The 14,392-nt window shown below is 49.7% G+C and overlaps 1 protein-coding gene across 6 annotated transcripts in view; it reads right to left on the bottom strand.

Moving 5' to 3' along the window:
- The window catches only part of Nlrc5 (NLR family CARD domain containing 5), an 85,179-nt gene that overhangs the window by 37,953 nt on the left and 32,834 nt on the right, over positions 1 to 14,392 (bottom strand). For all 6 annotated transcript variants that reach the window (XM_052167149.1, XM_052167145.1, XM_052167148.1 and 3 more), the window contains 12 exons: positions 12,097 to 13,759; positions 9,881 to 9,964; positions 9,656 to 9,739; positions 7,992 to 8,075; positions 7,789 to 7,878; positions 7,209 to 7,268; positions 5,701 to 5,763; positions 5,265 to 5,348; positions 2,904 to 2,981; positions 1,881 to 1,970; positions 1,154 to 1,222; positions 294 to 362 (listed from right to left, as the gene is read on the bottom strand). In XM_052167149.1, coding sequence (XP_052023109.1) covers positions 294 to 362; positions 1,154 to 1,222; positions 1,881 to 1,970; positions 2,904 to 2,981; positions 5,265 to 5,348; positions 5,701 to 5,763; positions 7,209 to 7,268; positions 7,789 to 7,878; positions 7,992 to 8,075; positions 9,656 to 9,739; positions 9,881 to 9,964; positions 12,097 to 13,759 — 2,518 coding nt within the window. The remainder of the gene's footprint in view (positions 1 to 293; positions 363 to 1,153; positions 1,223 to 1,880; positions 1,971 to 2,903; positions 2,982 to 5,264; positions 5,349 to 5,700; positions 5,764 to 7,208; positions 7,269 to 7,788; positions 7,879 to 7,991; positions 8,076 to 9,655; positions 9,740 to 9,880; positions 9,965 to 12,096; positions 13,760 to 14,392) is intronic.

Raw genomic sequence — 14,392 nt, forward strand, 5'->3', positions numbered from 1 at the left:
CCCAGGCTGATGCCTAGAACTGGGGATCAGAGGCTCATGGCTCCCCTTTTCTCCCTAGAGTCTCTCCAGCCCAGGGTGCAGGGTGCAGGGTGCAGGGTGCAGGGTGCAGGGTGCAGGGTACAGGGTGCAGGGTGGGGCTGTCCGGACAGTAGGAGGTGACAGAGGAATGGACTATGTAGGGAATAAGAAGTTGATAGCCAGAACTTCTTGATACAGTAGGTCGTGGTGTCCCCTGGGGAGCCTTTGAGACAGGCTTGAGGCTTGGGGACAAGGAAGAGAGACTGTCATCGTACCTGATCCTTCGAGATCTCTGGGACAACTCGGAGGTCACAGGAGACATGAAGCTGGTCAGTGGTGGCCTCCTGGAGGAACATATAGCCAGATCAGACTGAACATATCTTGCCCCTGGCTCCAGGGTTCATCCCCAAACTCACTGTCCACCTTTCAATCTCTGTGCTTGGCCAGGGTCAGTGAGACTTTAGTCTGGCATGTGACTGGGAGCGGCCTCTCCCTGGGACTAATTTGGTACATGTGAGTTGTCTCAGTCTAGTACTAGCTGATAAATAAGAGTAAGTGCTCAATTTACCCTGGTTATGGTCACCATTAATATCATTGTTGTTATCATGACAGGGGATGGAAGAGATGGCAGATCTCCTCCTACAAACCTTCAGAGTTCAGACACTATGCAATATGCAATACCCTGTGGGTAGACACACAAGACACAGAGCTAAGCCTCTGGAAGTCCCTTGAAGGAAGGAGGCATACATCCCTTTGAATGGTTCTCATGACAAAGGAAGATAGGAGTTCTGACCATATCAGAGCTCTGCACCAGATTGACTTCTCTCAATATTTAGGCTAAAACCTCAGGTTTCCAATGGATAACTATTGTCTAGCCATCCCAGCCTGGCCTGGCGTACCACCCAGATTCTACATCACAGAGCTCCCGTGGTTTGCCCTCTGCTCCTTCTTCATCAGACCCATGTCTCCTGCTGAGCCTGCGCACGGCCTGACCCTTGGTGAATTCTTGTTCATGAACACCCTTACTATCTGAGATGCATAGGTAGCCCTACTCTGTGAGTTCCGGTCAAGGTCTCCCTGGGTCAGGGAGGGCATGTCTCCATCCCAAAGAGGTCTGCACATGGTGGGTCCTTACCTCTTGCAGCTCCCCTCCTGCTCGCTCGGGTCCTGGGAAAATGTGAGTACCACAGTGTTGCTTACCAGGCTATGGACAAGAGATGGGGTAAGAGACGGTTAGTGGGACCACTAAGGCACCATACCTGCCCAAGCTAAGCCCCTTCCTATGACTTCCTGTGATGCTGTGGGATAAAGCTTTCCTGCTAGAGAGGCTTCAGGTTCTTCCTGATCTGAGGTGTGCCTCAGTGTACATCATGCCCTCTCTGACTTCCCTGCGTGGGGTGGGGCTGGGAGTTTCCTTGGATGCTTGCAGCACTTTGGGATACGGTTGCTGACTCCCATGGCATGCTGTACACTTCAACGATCACGTCGAATGAGGCCTCCAGTCTACCTCGTGAGGGAATCTGGTTTCCCTCCAGCCCTTTAAGGGATGCATGAAGCAGACGCCCTTCCCCCCACCCCCCATGCAGCTGAAAACCAAAAAAACGAGGCTTTCATGAAAGTGTTTACACTCATTCACCCCCGTCCTCAGCTCCTCATACTGACAGAGATAAAACTCAGGTTGGACCAGGGCACAGGAGAAGCTGGGAAGGGACCAAAGGAAGATGAAAAGAGGAGGACTCAGGGACACACAGCAGCATCTTCTGGGGGCAGTGCTTAAGGCACGAGCACCCCCATACATCAGAAAGAATGAGGAGATGGCCCTGAGCTAAAGTGAAGCGATGGTGCTCTCTGGAGGCTCCCACCTGATGTGCAGCTCTTCCAGCGTCCCACACGCGCTCATGGCTTTCAGGACATAGGCCACCCCGGTCTGAGAGAGGCCATTGTCACTGAGGCTGCAGAGAGGAGAGGGAGGCGGGGTCAGCAGGTGGAACAGTTCCTGTCCTTTCATTGTGGCTTGAAAGGTGTTAGGTGTCATGGGTCCCCAAGCAGTGTCTCAAAGAGTTCTGGCCATGTGAGCCAAGGGTTGTGTGACACCCCCCCCCAGCACCACCACCACACCACACACACACACACACACACACACACACACACATACACACACACAGGGGATCTAACCCATGAGCACTGCTCCGGGTTCTCCCTCCCTGAGCTTCAGTTTTGCAGTCTGTGGAGTAACATGGAGGACTGGCATAGATAGGCTTTAGACATGCCTGGTCTCGTTTTAACTCCATTTTACAAATGGAGAAACTGAGGCCCAGAGACATTCTATTACTTTCCCGTTTTTTTTTTTTTTTTTTTAAAGTTTTAGACTGACACAGATAAAGCTGAAGCCAAAACCACTTTCTCTAAACTCACTACTCCTTACCCCATTAGGACCCTAAAATCCCAGTATGACCCAACCATCTCTGCCCCATCTCCGCACCATTGTACACCTTGATTTCTTGGGTCACCACTCCAACAATCCATGCCTACACCTCAACCAAACATACCTCTTTGTCCTCTAATGCCTTGACTTGGCAGCACCATGCCCTCCCAGTCAGTACCTCAGCTCCAGCCTTGCCAGTTGTTGCAAGGACGGCCTGGCTTGTGAGCCAGATGTGCCACTGACAATGCTATGTGCGTGGGCTTAGATGGGGAGCCTTCTGCTGGTTCAGGGCAGAGGCAAGGGCAAGGCATAGCCAACATCCCAGCTTAGCTGGAGAGAGGAAGCCGGGTAGATGCTGCTGCTATTGCTGACTGTGGACATGGAAAGCAGGACGCAGGGACAAGATGGGACTCTTCCTGGTTCCCCTTGTTACCCAGCAGTGGGATGATGGATAACTCACTCCAGTTTCCGGGAAATGTGAAGCGCAGCCTGTGCCAGAAGCCGACAGCCTTCGTCTTCCAGATGGTTCCCTGAAAGACTGAGGTAGCAGCACCGTGGAGACATTCCTGCAGGGTCTTCCCCAACCCCGACCCTGGCTCTAGTCAGACCATTGTTCTCATGAACGAACTTTAGAATAACTAAAGGCTGCTAGCTGTGTGTGTGGCAATGACCTTGGTGCTCCTACCGCTGTGGCACATTTAATACTCACAGTCTGTGAAGCAGTGGCTAGTGTACCTTCATATTACCGCTGAGTAAACGGGGCACAGAGTCCTTAAGGGATTTGCTCAAGGGTGGGCTTGGGTTTGAACCCAGACAGCCTTCCTCGAAGGACCCTTTGACCATTCCTGTATTCTGCAACATGCATAATTGCTTCTTGTGATCGCTTCCCTAATTCCAGGATATCTGACCCAATGTAAGGTCAGAGAGGCTTTCTTGATTTTTTTTTTTTAATTACTTGCTGGAAATCCCAGAAGTTCTGTAGGTAAGTGGATGGGGAGAGATCTGGGAAGATTGTCCCTAGTAGTGGGAATAGCACATTCAAAGACCTCATGGCATAGCACATACCAGCCTCCAGAGGGAGCCAGTGTGCTTAGACAGGAAATTGAGTGATGGCAGCAGGGGGTGGGGCGGGGTGTTAGAAAGGGGCTGGGGAGCTTGGGGCAGGTTTCTAGGTCCAACCGGATGTGAGGGTTTGGGCTTTCCCCTGAACAGAGGGAGGGACTGATGGGTGTAGGTGGCGGTGAAACACTGTCTATTCTGCCAGGAAGGGAACACCATGGAGGGACCTGGGAAAATAGTGAAACAGAAGCTAATGGGTCACCAGGTGAGGGAGGCAGGTTCTAACAGCGGAAGTGTATGAAGACACTGGAGACAAGCCAGGCTTGAGATTAAGTTGGACTGGCAGTAGGGGTGAGCAGAGAGCTGAGAGGGTGACTGGGCGAGCTGGTGTCCTGTTGCAAGTGAGGGCACCAGGGAGGAACAGGCTCAGCTGTGGCAAGGGGGTTAGAAATACCTCATACCTTCATTTTTGTGTTTTAAAATTCTGTTATGTGTGTGTGCACGCACACACGTGTACATGTGCGTGTGCATGCGTGTGTGTGTGTGTGTGTGTGTGTGTGTGTGTGTGTGTGTGTTGACCATGTGCATGGGTCCCTGTGGATGCCAGCAGTCTCCGAATCCCCTGGAACTGAAGTTATATGCAGTTACAACAGCCAAACATGGGCACTGGACACTGTAATCAGGTCCCCTGGAAGGGCAGCAAGCTATTAGCCACTAAATAATTTCTCCAGATTCTTTAATCGTTAAAACAATATTGGATTTATTTTATTCTTTTTTTTGCAGCGAGGGGCGGCTGCACTTGGAGGTCGGACAGCCTGTAGGAGTTTAGGAATTGATTCATTTTTCCCACCACGTGAGTCCTGGAGATTGCACTCAGATGCCCAGGCTTGACAACTGTGCGTTTACCTGCTGAGCCATCTTGCTGGCTCGTATTTGATACATTTTAATCTGGTCTCCCTTAGTCTTCCAATGAAACAAAGTAATGAACCAGTAGAAGCTTGTGAACCACTCACCCTATGGACCACACCCTGAGGTGGGACCAACTCACCCCTAAATACTTCATAGCACCCCTCCATTTCTCCTCTCTCTCTCTCTCTCTCTCTCTCTCTCTCTCTCTCTCTCTGTCTCTCTGTCTGTCTCTCTGTCTCTCTCTCTTTCTCTCTCTTAGAGACAAGGTTTCTGTGTTGCCCTGTCAGTTCTGGAATTCGCTCTATAAACCAGGCTGGTCTCGAACTCAGGAATCTCCCTGCCTCTGCCTCCCAAGTGCTAGGATTAAAGGTATGCACCACCGCCATCTGGAGCACCCCACCCATTTTGTCTTTACATCCCTTGGAGGACTTCCTGGGACTGTCTTGGTGGGCTTCCCTTCCTACCACTAGGCAATGACCACCACCAGTTCTTAAGCCATGCTCAGGAGTCAGGCATCCTGGGAACCTCTTTAGTTTGTAAAGAGTGAGTCACCGAGTGCAGGAGGAGTCCCAGTCTACTGATGGCCATGGAGGTAGTGGCAGAATTCACAAGGATGGGCTGGGACCCTCAGGCCAGACGTTCCTGTTTGATCTTGAGTAAAATTACCTCTGTGCCTTCATTTCCTTCTCTATAAAATGTGGTTCCATCACAGAGAGGAGATGATAAAGCATATGTCTGACAGCTTCTAGCTGAGCCCCTGATACAGGACAGGTGACAGCTGTTCAGACTGTCGTCTGCCCTGCCCCGCCTCCCTGCCTGCTCCTGCCCCAGGCTTCCCACATCGGGTACTCACTCCACTTCCTCTAGCCGGGGGCCTTTCTGGAGCAGCTCCACAAGGGCTTCTGCATCACGGACACTGAGCTGACATTTCTGAAGCCTGGGATAGAAATGGAGGGTGTCAGGAGAAAATCGCGGTCCTTTTGGTACTGACTCTGGGATCTGCATACCTCTAAGTAGTAGGGTGAACCTATTCAAGGCTTGAATTCAAGTAGAGAAATATGTATCATTAATGGGGTTCCTACAAGGGTTCCCATGAGGTACCAGACACAGACCTCTGAAGACAGTGCCCCACATACACGGCGTGGGTCCTTTCAGCTGGAGCTATTTTTGATATAGTTGCTTATGCATGCCGTGTCCCTGTCCCTTCATCTGCTTTCCCTATGTATCTTCCTGGCTGCTCTTCCTCTTTTGGGAAAGGACCCTACCCCCATTATCCTTTGCTGAGGTACCTGAGTTGCAGGCTTTGACTCTGTCCTTCCTTCAGGCTGTCTTTGCCTAGTACATCTGATGGTCTGAAAAAGAACAGAATTTCACACACTAGTCTGAGCTCAGGAGTCAGACCTGGTGGACTGGACCTCTTCCCTTGGCACCTAGGGCTGATGATCCTGCAGCACCCCCATGGTGAGTTAGTGCTAGAGGAGGTGGTGGAAGGTGCTTGGGCTGTACCTAGGCAAAGTAGCAGGAGCAAAGGGCTTGAGGTCTAAGGGAGCCTTATTCAAATGCTGCTTCCCCCACATGTGACTGTACAGTTTCCCCACACTTCACCCACCAGACTCTTCAGTTTTGATTTCAGAAGGTCATTATGATAGCATCTTTGATGTGACGGGGAGCATACACTGCCTTCTATAGAAAAGTCCAGGCAGTGGAGAGCTATAGCCCTTCCAGACTCATCCATAAGGTAAAGGGAGCGCCAGGGACTGTAGCTTATAGATTGGAATTGTCTAACTCAGTGGTTCTCAGCCTGTGGGTCCTGTCCCTTGAGGGGGAGGGGCATCACATATCAAAGATCCTGCCTATCAGACAGATTTATAATAGTATGATTATGGAATTATATATAACATTATGATTTATAACAGGAACAAAATTACAGTAAGAAGTAGCAACAAAATAACTTTAAGATTGGGGGTTACCACAATACGAGGAACTCTATTTAAGGCTCACAGCATTAGCCAGGTTGAGAGCTACAGGTCTAACCGAACCTTTAGCAATGACAGAAGTTTCACAGTATCATCTGCTACAGGAGACACCTGTGGCCACTGCACAGTTGGTAAAGATGGTACATGCAATGGGTGGACTGAAAGTCACTTCATTTGAAGAGTCACAGTGACTGGCAGTGATCACATTGGGCATCAGAGCTTTAGGCATCTGGGGGGACATGACAATGACACAACTGTGCCAGGGTACACACAGATGAGGAGACTGAGGCTGAGAGCAGGAAAGGGTTACAGCCTGGAGCTTAGCCAGGGAGGAGTGTATGGAGTAGGGGCGTTTTCTCAGTGACAGAAGTGTTCTTGTCTTCACCAACCCATATGTGTGTGTGGGGCTGCTAGAAAGCCGTGTAGGGACAGCTCTGAACGCTGGTGGCATGTCGGTGTCTGAAGCATGTTAGATGTACTTTTTCCTCCATTCCCAAAGCGGCCCTAAGATGTAGATACCATCATTTCTCTCTATCTTTCCTTCAGTTTGAAGAACCTTTCAGCCTCAGTGCATGGTATCGTCAAGTCCTCCCTACAGGCCGGACTCACTCTGTGACCCTGGAGATGCTTCTCAAGCCAGAGGTCAGGTGTACTACAGACACATGGGAGGAAGGGAGGACACTTTGCCAGCCCCAAGCAGGAATGCACACAGCAGCAGGGAGAATCTCCCCACTCCATTTCTTGCTAGGTTCTCACCCTTGCCCTCCCAGCCTAGATCCCCTCTCAGGACTAGCTGGGGCCATGCCTCCCTAACTACTTACCCTGACTGCTGTGTAGTGGTCTTTGTGACCGGGGACAGAAAGAAGATGAGGTCCGATTCCCTACAGAGTCAGACACAAAGCCTTGATAACCAGGAACAGCAAGTCTGCATATCCCTCCATTTTCCCCAGCTGTCACCCAACCCGGTCCCAATCATCCCAGTCACTTAGGCAAAGCTTATTTCCTAACTGATAGAGAAAGCAGGAGAGATGGAAAGAGTGCCGAGCATGGTCATATATCCTCTTCCACAGCAGCAAGCCTGCTTTTGTAAGGTCAGGAGGACAAGGTGGAATGTTGTTATTGGTTTTTTTTTTTTTTTTTTTTTTTTTGGTTTCGGTTTGCTTTTGTTTCAGAACCATGGAGAGCGACGAACGCCTAATTATTCATTCGCCATGCCTGCGCTCCGCCCATCGATCCACTGCATCTTTCCACCCACTTACTATTATTATGCACCAGACCTGAGACAGATTCTAGCTGTGAAGTAAGCTGACTCTGGCATGCACACACAGATCTTATAAGCTAGTGACCTCCTCCTTTCCCATCCTGCAGTCTCCTGCCTCCAGACCTGGAAGATCTGCTCACCTGACCTGCAGCCTCCGGACAGTAGGATACGTGATGGCCACCTTCACCAAGGGCAGGAGGATTGACATGGAAAAGCTGTTTCGGCTCAGGCTGCATAATGGTGGCATAGTGTTAGGGGTGGATGCCCTTGACATGGTCTGCAAAGGAAGGTGTGACTTGGGCCAACAAAGGGTGGGGGCTTGGCTTGTGTTAAGACCACTTACTCAAGTTTCTGGAGTTTCGGCAGGGAAGGGAGCAGCTCCACAAGACTCAGCACCTCTGGGTCCTTGAGCTGGTTGTCACTCAAACTGCAGGGAGACCAAGGCCCAATCCCTCAGCCGTGGGGATGGGCACTTGGAAGCCACGGGTGGTGGGTGACAGACAGCCTTATGCAGTGAAGTGTGTCCCCTGGGCTTAGGTGTACAATATGCATGAGTCTTGAGTTCACCAATGTCTTGGGGGCTGAATGAGGTCTTTCTGGGATGCTAAAGACTCTAATTCCAGTCTCAGCTCTGGCCAGAGCTCATCAGAAGTCAAGACAACCTCTCTGACCTCACTGTCCTTACCTGGATCCCAGCTGGAGGGACAGATGGATAAACAGTGTGAGAATGATTGAGGGCAACAGGGGACATTGAAATCACATAAGTAAGTAAATAAATAAACGGGATAATGGGGACCAAGATTAAGGACACTCAAGAAAGTTTCAGCAAGAGCAATGGTTTAAACCTTTCCAACCAGAGTGTCCACTGCCCAAAGGCACCCATTAGAGGGAACAGCAGGGACTGACTGGTCCGCCTGTGCTCCATTCTGGAAGTGCTGTACCCTACTTCCTGTGTGAGCCTGCTTGGATTCAGGGGTTTCCTTTCTGAATCTCAGGAAGGAGCTATAGAAGACTATAGCAGATCAAGGATCTGGCCGAGACTGCGTCTCCCAGTAATGTCAGAAGCTACACTCATAAACTTTCACCAACATGACTGACGAAACATGAGCTTAAGAAGGACACATTGGTAGGTACATTAAAGTGGATGAGAGAGAGTCCATGATGCTTCAACCCTATACGAAGAACTACAGGCAACTGAGGGATGCTAAGAACAGGAGAAAAAGTTAGCCCCAGGGACGAGCATATCAATTAGTTATCCCATAGCACATGGTCAGCCCTGGAAACAAAACTACAAGTAGCAAGTACAGAACGAGTGGATTATATTTAGGAATATATATGTATATACATATATGCATACAATAACAATTAGTGAAAAAAGAGGTCATGAATCTAAAAAAAGACTAAGGAGGGGTGTATGGGAGGGTTGGAGGGAGGAAATGGAAGGGAGAAATGATGTAAATACATTATGATCTGAAAAACAAAATAAAAATGAAAAAAGAAAAATGAGAAAAATTAAAGTAATTTTTAAAAAGACTATTCCACCTTTTTCTAAAGCAATCAAATCCAGACACAAGCAAGAAGTATACTGTGCAGACGTGCTCAGCCAGTGTGTGGTGCATCTAAGCGTGCCTGCGTGGGCCACACGTATACCCATCTGTGAATATGCATAGGGCACATCCTTGAGTTAGGCAAGTGAATACATTTTTTGCAAGTGTGTATCCAAGTGCAGGAATGTGAAGTTGTGCATGTTCTGTGTACCCATAGTACCTGCCTTCTGCCTAAACACTGAATCCTTTTTCCTAGGTTCACAGAATACAGGAAGGGAGCCCCAAATTCAAATGTGTACCCTGCTGGAGTCTGAGAGGTGTTCTTTTGGATTTGACCCACCTCATTCTTGGGCTGATGTCTCCCTCTGTCGCTGGTCCCTTATGGAATGTGCAGGAGTGTCCTAAGCACTGGAAAGTGATACTTCTCCTAGGCAAGGAAGCCCTCCTAAAGACCACTCACCTGACCTCCTCCAGCTGAGAACAGAGGGGCAAAGCCTGTAGAAGGTGGCTGATGCCTTGGGCTGTAATCTTACTTCCTGTTAACCTACAAGGCAAGCCAAGATGGTAGAGGAAACGTGGTGATGGAGAAGAGGGCTGGCTAGCAATCTGTATATACAGGGCAAAGCAGGGAAGGGTGTGGCCAGACATCCTCAGCTGCATATCTTGCTCGCAAGCCTTGGCTCACCCCAGCGTCTTCAGGCTCCCCATAGTAGGCAAGCTCTTGCACAGGGCTTCTGCAAAGGCATCCCCACACTTTCTGCTTTTAAAGCTGCAGGAGAGAAGCAGAACGGGTCAGTGAGGGGCAGAGCTTAGTGATTGGCGGTGCACCATTGGCGGTGTCCATGGGGACAAACGGGCATCATTATAGCGCGAGTCATCACTGTAGTTCTTGGAGTAGCAAGAAGGACAATTTAAAGCATTGGTTTCATTATCTGCCAAATCAATTGTCCACACATGACATAAATCACAGCAAGAAAACATGCATGTGTGCATGCTAATCACTTACATGCACCCGTGACAGCCAGAGGATGTCGGTGGTCTTTATCAATTTTTTTCTCTCATGGATCCCCAGACTCACTCTTTAGCCTAGGGCTGGCTGGTTGACAGTGAGCTCTGGGAATCCACCTGCCCCTGCCCCTCAATGCTACAATTACAGACATGAGAGGCTATGCTCAGCTTTTACATGGGTGCTGGGGACTTGAACTCAGGTCCTGTTGCTTTCACAGAAAGCCTTCTTACACACTGAGCCATTTTCCCAAACCCAAGAAACTTTCCTTAGAAAGAGAAACAACAACAAAGAACTAATTATCAAAATGGGCCGAAACATTAGCAGAGGGACATTTCACCTCACAAATGGACCTAAAATAATTTAGTTCAAACCCAAGATCATCCTTTTTCCTTAACCTCTTTCTTTTAAACCTCTTGTTATCTAGTGTGCTTCTTTAATTGGGAAAGGGGAACTTGTTTCTTTTATTTAATTATTTTCTGTTCCATGTTGCTCATCTTCCTTGTGTTCAGCGTTTCAAAAGTGGTTGGTATCAAAAGATTTTAAGTAATAAAACTGTACCTTAGCAGGCTGGGCTGCCTTGTTACAATGTTAATATTATATACCAAAATGGCTAATGTGTGTTTTCAGTCTATTGATACATAGAATATGCTTGGAAATAAAACCTGGTATTGATTTGCAGGAGGAGAACAAGAAACAGAGCAATAGCAGGAAGCAGTTTTCCAGCCAGAAGTGACACACAGAGTGGCTTGTGGCGCTGTTTTCAGCAATGCAATGTGACTGGAAGATATGTGTCCTACTTCTATGGTAACCTTTAAACACATGCCTTCTTCCCTGACACAGGGGCCACATATGAGTCAGCCTTGATCCTGCAGCTGGGATGCTTGTGGGGATGTTGGAGTCCCGGCATGACCACATGGGGTAAAGCTAGCTACCAACTTGGACCACCTGCTTCTGACTTGTCTATCACAGAGATGCACGGCGCTCCAACAGGACATTCCTCTGACTGTATCTGGGAAGGTTTATCACTGGGACTATAACTTTGCTCTTCCTTATTTTTTTATGGTTTGTTTATTTATTTATTTATTTATTTATTCATATACATGTGAGTATGCCATCACTGTCTTCAGACACACCAGATGAGGGCATCAGATCCCATTACAGATGGTTGTGAGCCACCATATGGTTACTGGGAATTGAACTCAGGACCTCTAGAAGAGCAGTCAGTGCTCTTAACTGCTGAGCCATCTCTCCAGCCCCATCTTTACTCTTTATTTAGCTGATATAGATAGAGAGCCCTGGACCAGATGGCGCACTGAGAACCCATCATTCTACCGCATTCTCCCAATGCCCTCCTGACTTGTGAACTCATTGCAGGTGGAGAAACACCTTTATTTATTTGTTTGTTTGTTTATTGGTGTTTTTTTATTTGGTTTTTTCGAGACAGGGTTTCTCTGTATACCCTTGGCTGTCCTGGAACTCACTCTGTAGACCAGGCTGGCCTCAAACTCAGAAATCTGCCTGCCTCTGCCTCCCAGAGTGCTGGGATTATAGGCGTGCACCACCACTGCCCAGCGAGAAACACCTTTAAGGGAGGTAATACAAAACTTGTCCAAGGTCAAACAGCCTTGAGCAGTACAGCCCATATCCAATACTCTAGTCCCTGACTGCCAGGGAAATGTGAGAGTCAAGAAGCCACAGGCAAGAGACAAAGGTACAACTGGACTCCAAGGGTCTGAGCAAGGCACAGTATACTGCAAACTAAATGAGGATAGGACATTCTTTTCTGAAAGTCAAGACTTGAGTCCAGATTTTCGGCCAGACTGCTTGGCCTCCCACTCTCCAAAGCACAGTGCTCTCCCACCCTTCCCAACCTCTTTTCTGACATGACTCACCTGAGATTCTCCACCTGCCCACATCCTACCAGAGCCTCTGGGCAGTGGGGCTCCAGTGGGCAGCCGTCAAAATCCAGGTAAATGGGGCCATCCCTGTGCTCCAAAATGTTGGCCAGTGCAGCCAGGTCTGCACGGGTCAGAGGGAAATTGTGGAAGGCGAGATGGAAGGGAAGGCTTTGTGCAGTGAACCTCGCCAACTCCAGATCCTGGGTCTCAGCCACACAGTGGTACAATTCTATCATCTTTGGTCCCGTGAGCTTTCGGCTAGCCAACTTCCTCAGTACCTGGATAACAGCGGCCTGCCTGGAGCCCACCCAGGCTTTATCTTGCTGAGCCAGGTGGCAGAGGTATGCTTGGCAGGTGTGGGAGCTCAGGCCTGCCAGGAAGGTAGGGAGATGGTCCGAGAGACCCAGTCTACCTTTGGTCCTCAGCACCCAGTGGGAATTGAGGGTGACATACTCGATGAGTGTGTCTTTGTCCACTGTGTCACTGGCCATCAAATACAGAGCAGCAAAGAACTCCTGCAGGCTGAGGTGTACAAATGTATAGCCTATTTCTTCATGCCCAGGCTGGGTATGGATACAGAAGGAGGTCAGGAGGCTGTGGACAGCTCCAAAAGCCATCAGTTTGGGAGAGATGTCTTCCACAGAGAAGATGACCTTCCCAGTGTTCAGTCCACTAAAGGCCACTTTTCCAAGGCCCAACAAGGATGTTTCAAGCAGAGTCCTGCTGGGGCTAAAAGTTTTCACCATCTGCAGGTACAATTGGGTTATGGTGGGCAGGAGGGCTGCAGACTGCCCTGGAGAGCTTTCAGGAAGCAAACGGCGGAGGCAGAAGCAGATGACTCTGCACAACGCAGGTATTGCACACATACCCCGGAGACGTTCATTGGTTCTCATTTCTTTCAAGGCCAATTCCTGAGACAGAATATCGCTGAAGAAGTGGGTAACATACTTCTCTACCCGCAGCCCATCAAAGCCCCACATGTACACCATGGCTGCCTCTGTGGGCACACAGGAAGGCAGTTTCCCAGGACGAGAGGTAGTCATCACCCAGCAGCCTGGAAGGAGGTTCCCATGGCAGAGGTCAGAAAAGAGGGTGAGGGCCGAGCCTGCATTGTCAGTGCCCATGGAATCGGCGTGGAGAGCTTCATCCAATCCATCAAAGATCAGTAGGACTTGATGAGCGTTCTCCTTTAGGTACTGGAAAACAGCATCAGGCTCTGACTCCGGGCTCAAGTACAGATCAAAGAGGAGCTGGGGCAGTGTCAGCAACCGTGTGATCATGTTGAGCTGGCGGAACTCAAACAGGAACAGAGCCTGGAAGCAGTCCAGCTGACCGTGAGCCCACCTCCAGAGGAGCCGATATGCCAGAGTGGTCTTACCCATCCCAGCCTTTCCCAGTAGTACTGTCACTCGAGGCCCCTTGTGGGCCTTGAAGCTGAAGAGATCCTGGATGCTCACATCAATGTCATCAGCTGCTTCGGGCTCTCCTAGAGTGGCTCCCTCTTGAGCATCCAAAGGTGCTGTAGCCCTGCTCCACTGAAGAATTGGGGGGATATAGTTCTGTGGGGAGTCAAGAGTATGCCATGCCCCCGGGCATGAACCACCATGACGCTGTTGGGCAGAGATCTTCAGGAGGTTCAGATACTTCTTGGCCAACTCTGCAGGGGGCACAGGAATCTCACACTCAATACATGTCCCGGGGCCCCATGATCAGCCTGCTGCTGTCTTTAGCCCCCCAGCTATGCGTGCATGGGGGTGAGTGTTAAGGGTACAACGGAGAGTCTTAGGCTCTCCATATTCCCAAAGGAACTGGTTGCATTTATAGGCCCCCATAGCAGCCACTTACCCAGGGAGGTGGGGATGGGCCCTTGGGTCACACCTCTCTCTTCCAGGACAATACAGGTGATGTAGTTTGCAGTAAGTTGTAAGTTGGGGGAGGTGCTTGCTTTGCAGTATGTATGGGAATTGGCTCTAAGATGGCAAAGGCCAGGGCATCCTTCCTTTGAGAGGAGGTACCAACAAATTACAGGCTTTGGACCAGTCAATCGAACTGTGGGAACTGGGCTCCTGCTGTACCAAGTGTTTTGTTGCTTCCTTCCTAGGTCATTGGAAAGACTCAGCCCTGACCCCCTTCTCCAGAGAGGACTGAGGCAGTGGCCTATTTTCTGGCTATGCCCATGGCTAGTGGAGGGTATGTGCATGCGAGGGATGGGCCAAGGACTATTCCTAACCACTGGTGGAGGAAGATGGCTGCTTCGCCTTCCTTTTCCCCAGAGCTTAGCCTCAGTGCC

This window comes from Apodemus sylvaticus, chromosome 21 (genome assembly GCF_947179515.1).
Source record: "Apodemus sylvaticus chromosome 21, mApoSyl1.1, whole genome shotgun sequence".
Lineage (NCBI taxonomy): Eukaryota > Metazoa > Chordata > Mammalia > Rodentia > Muridae > Apodemus > Apodemus sylvaticus.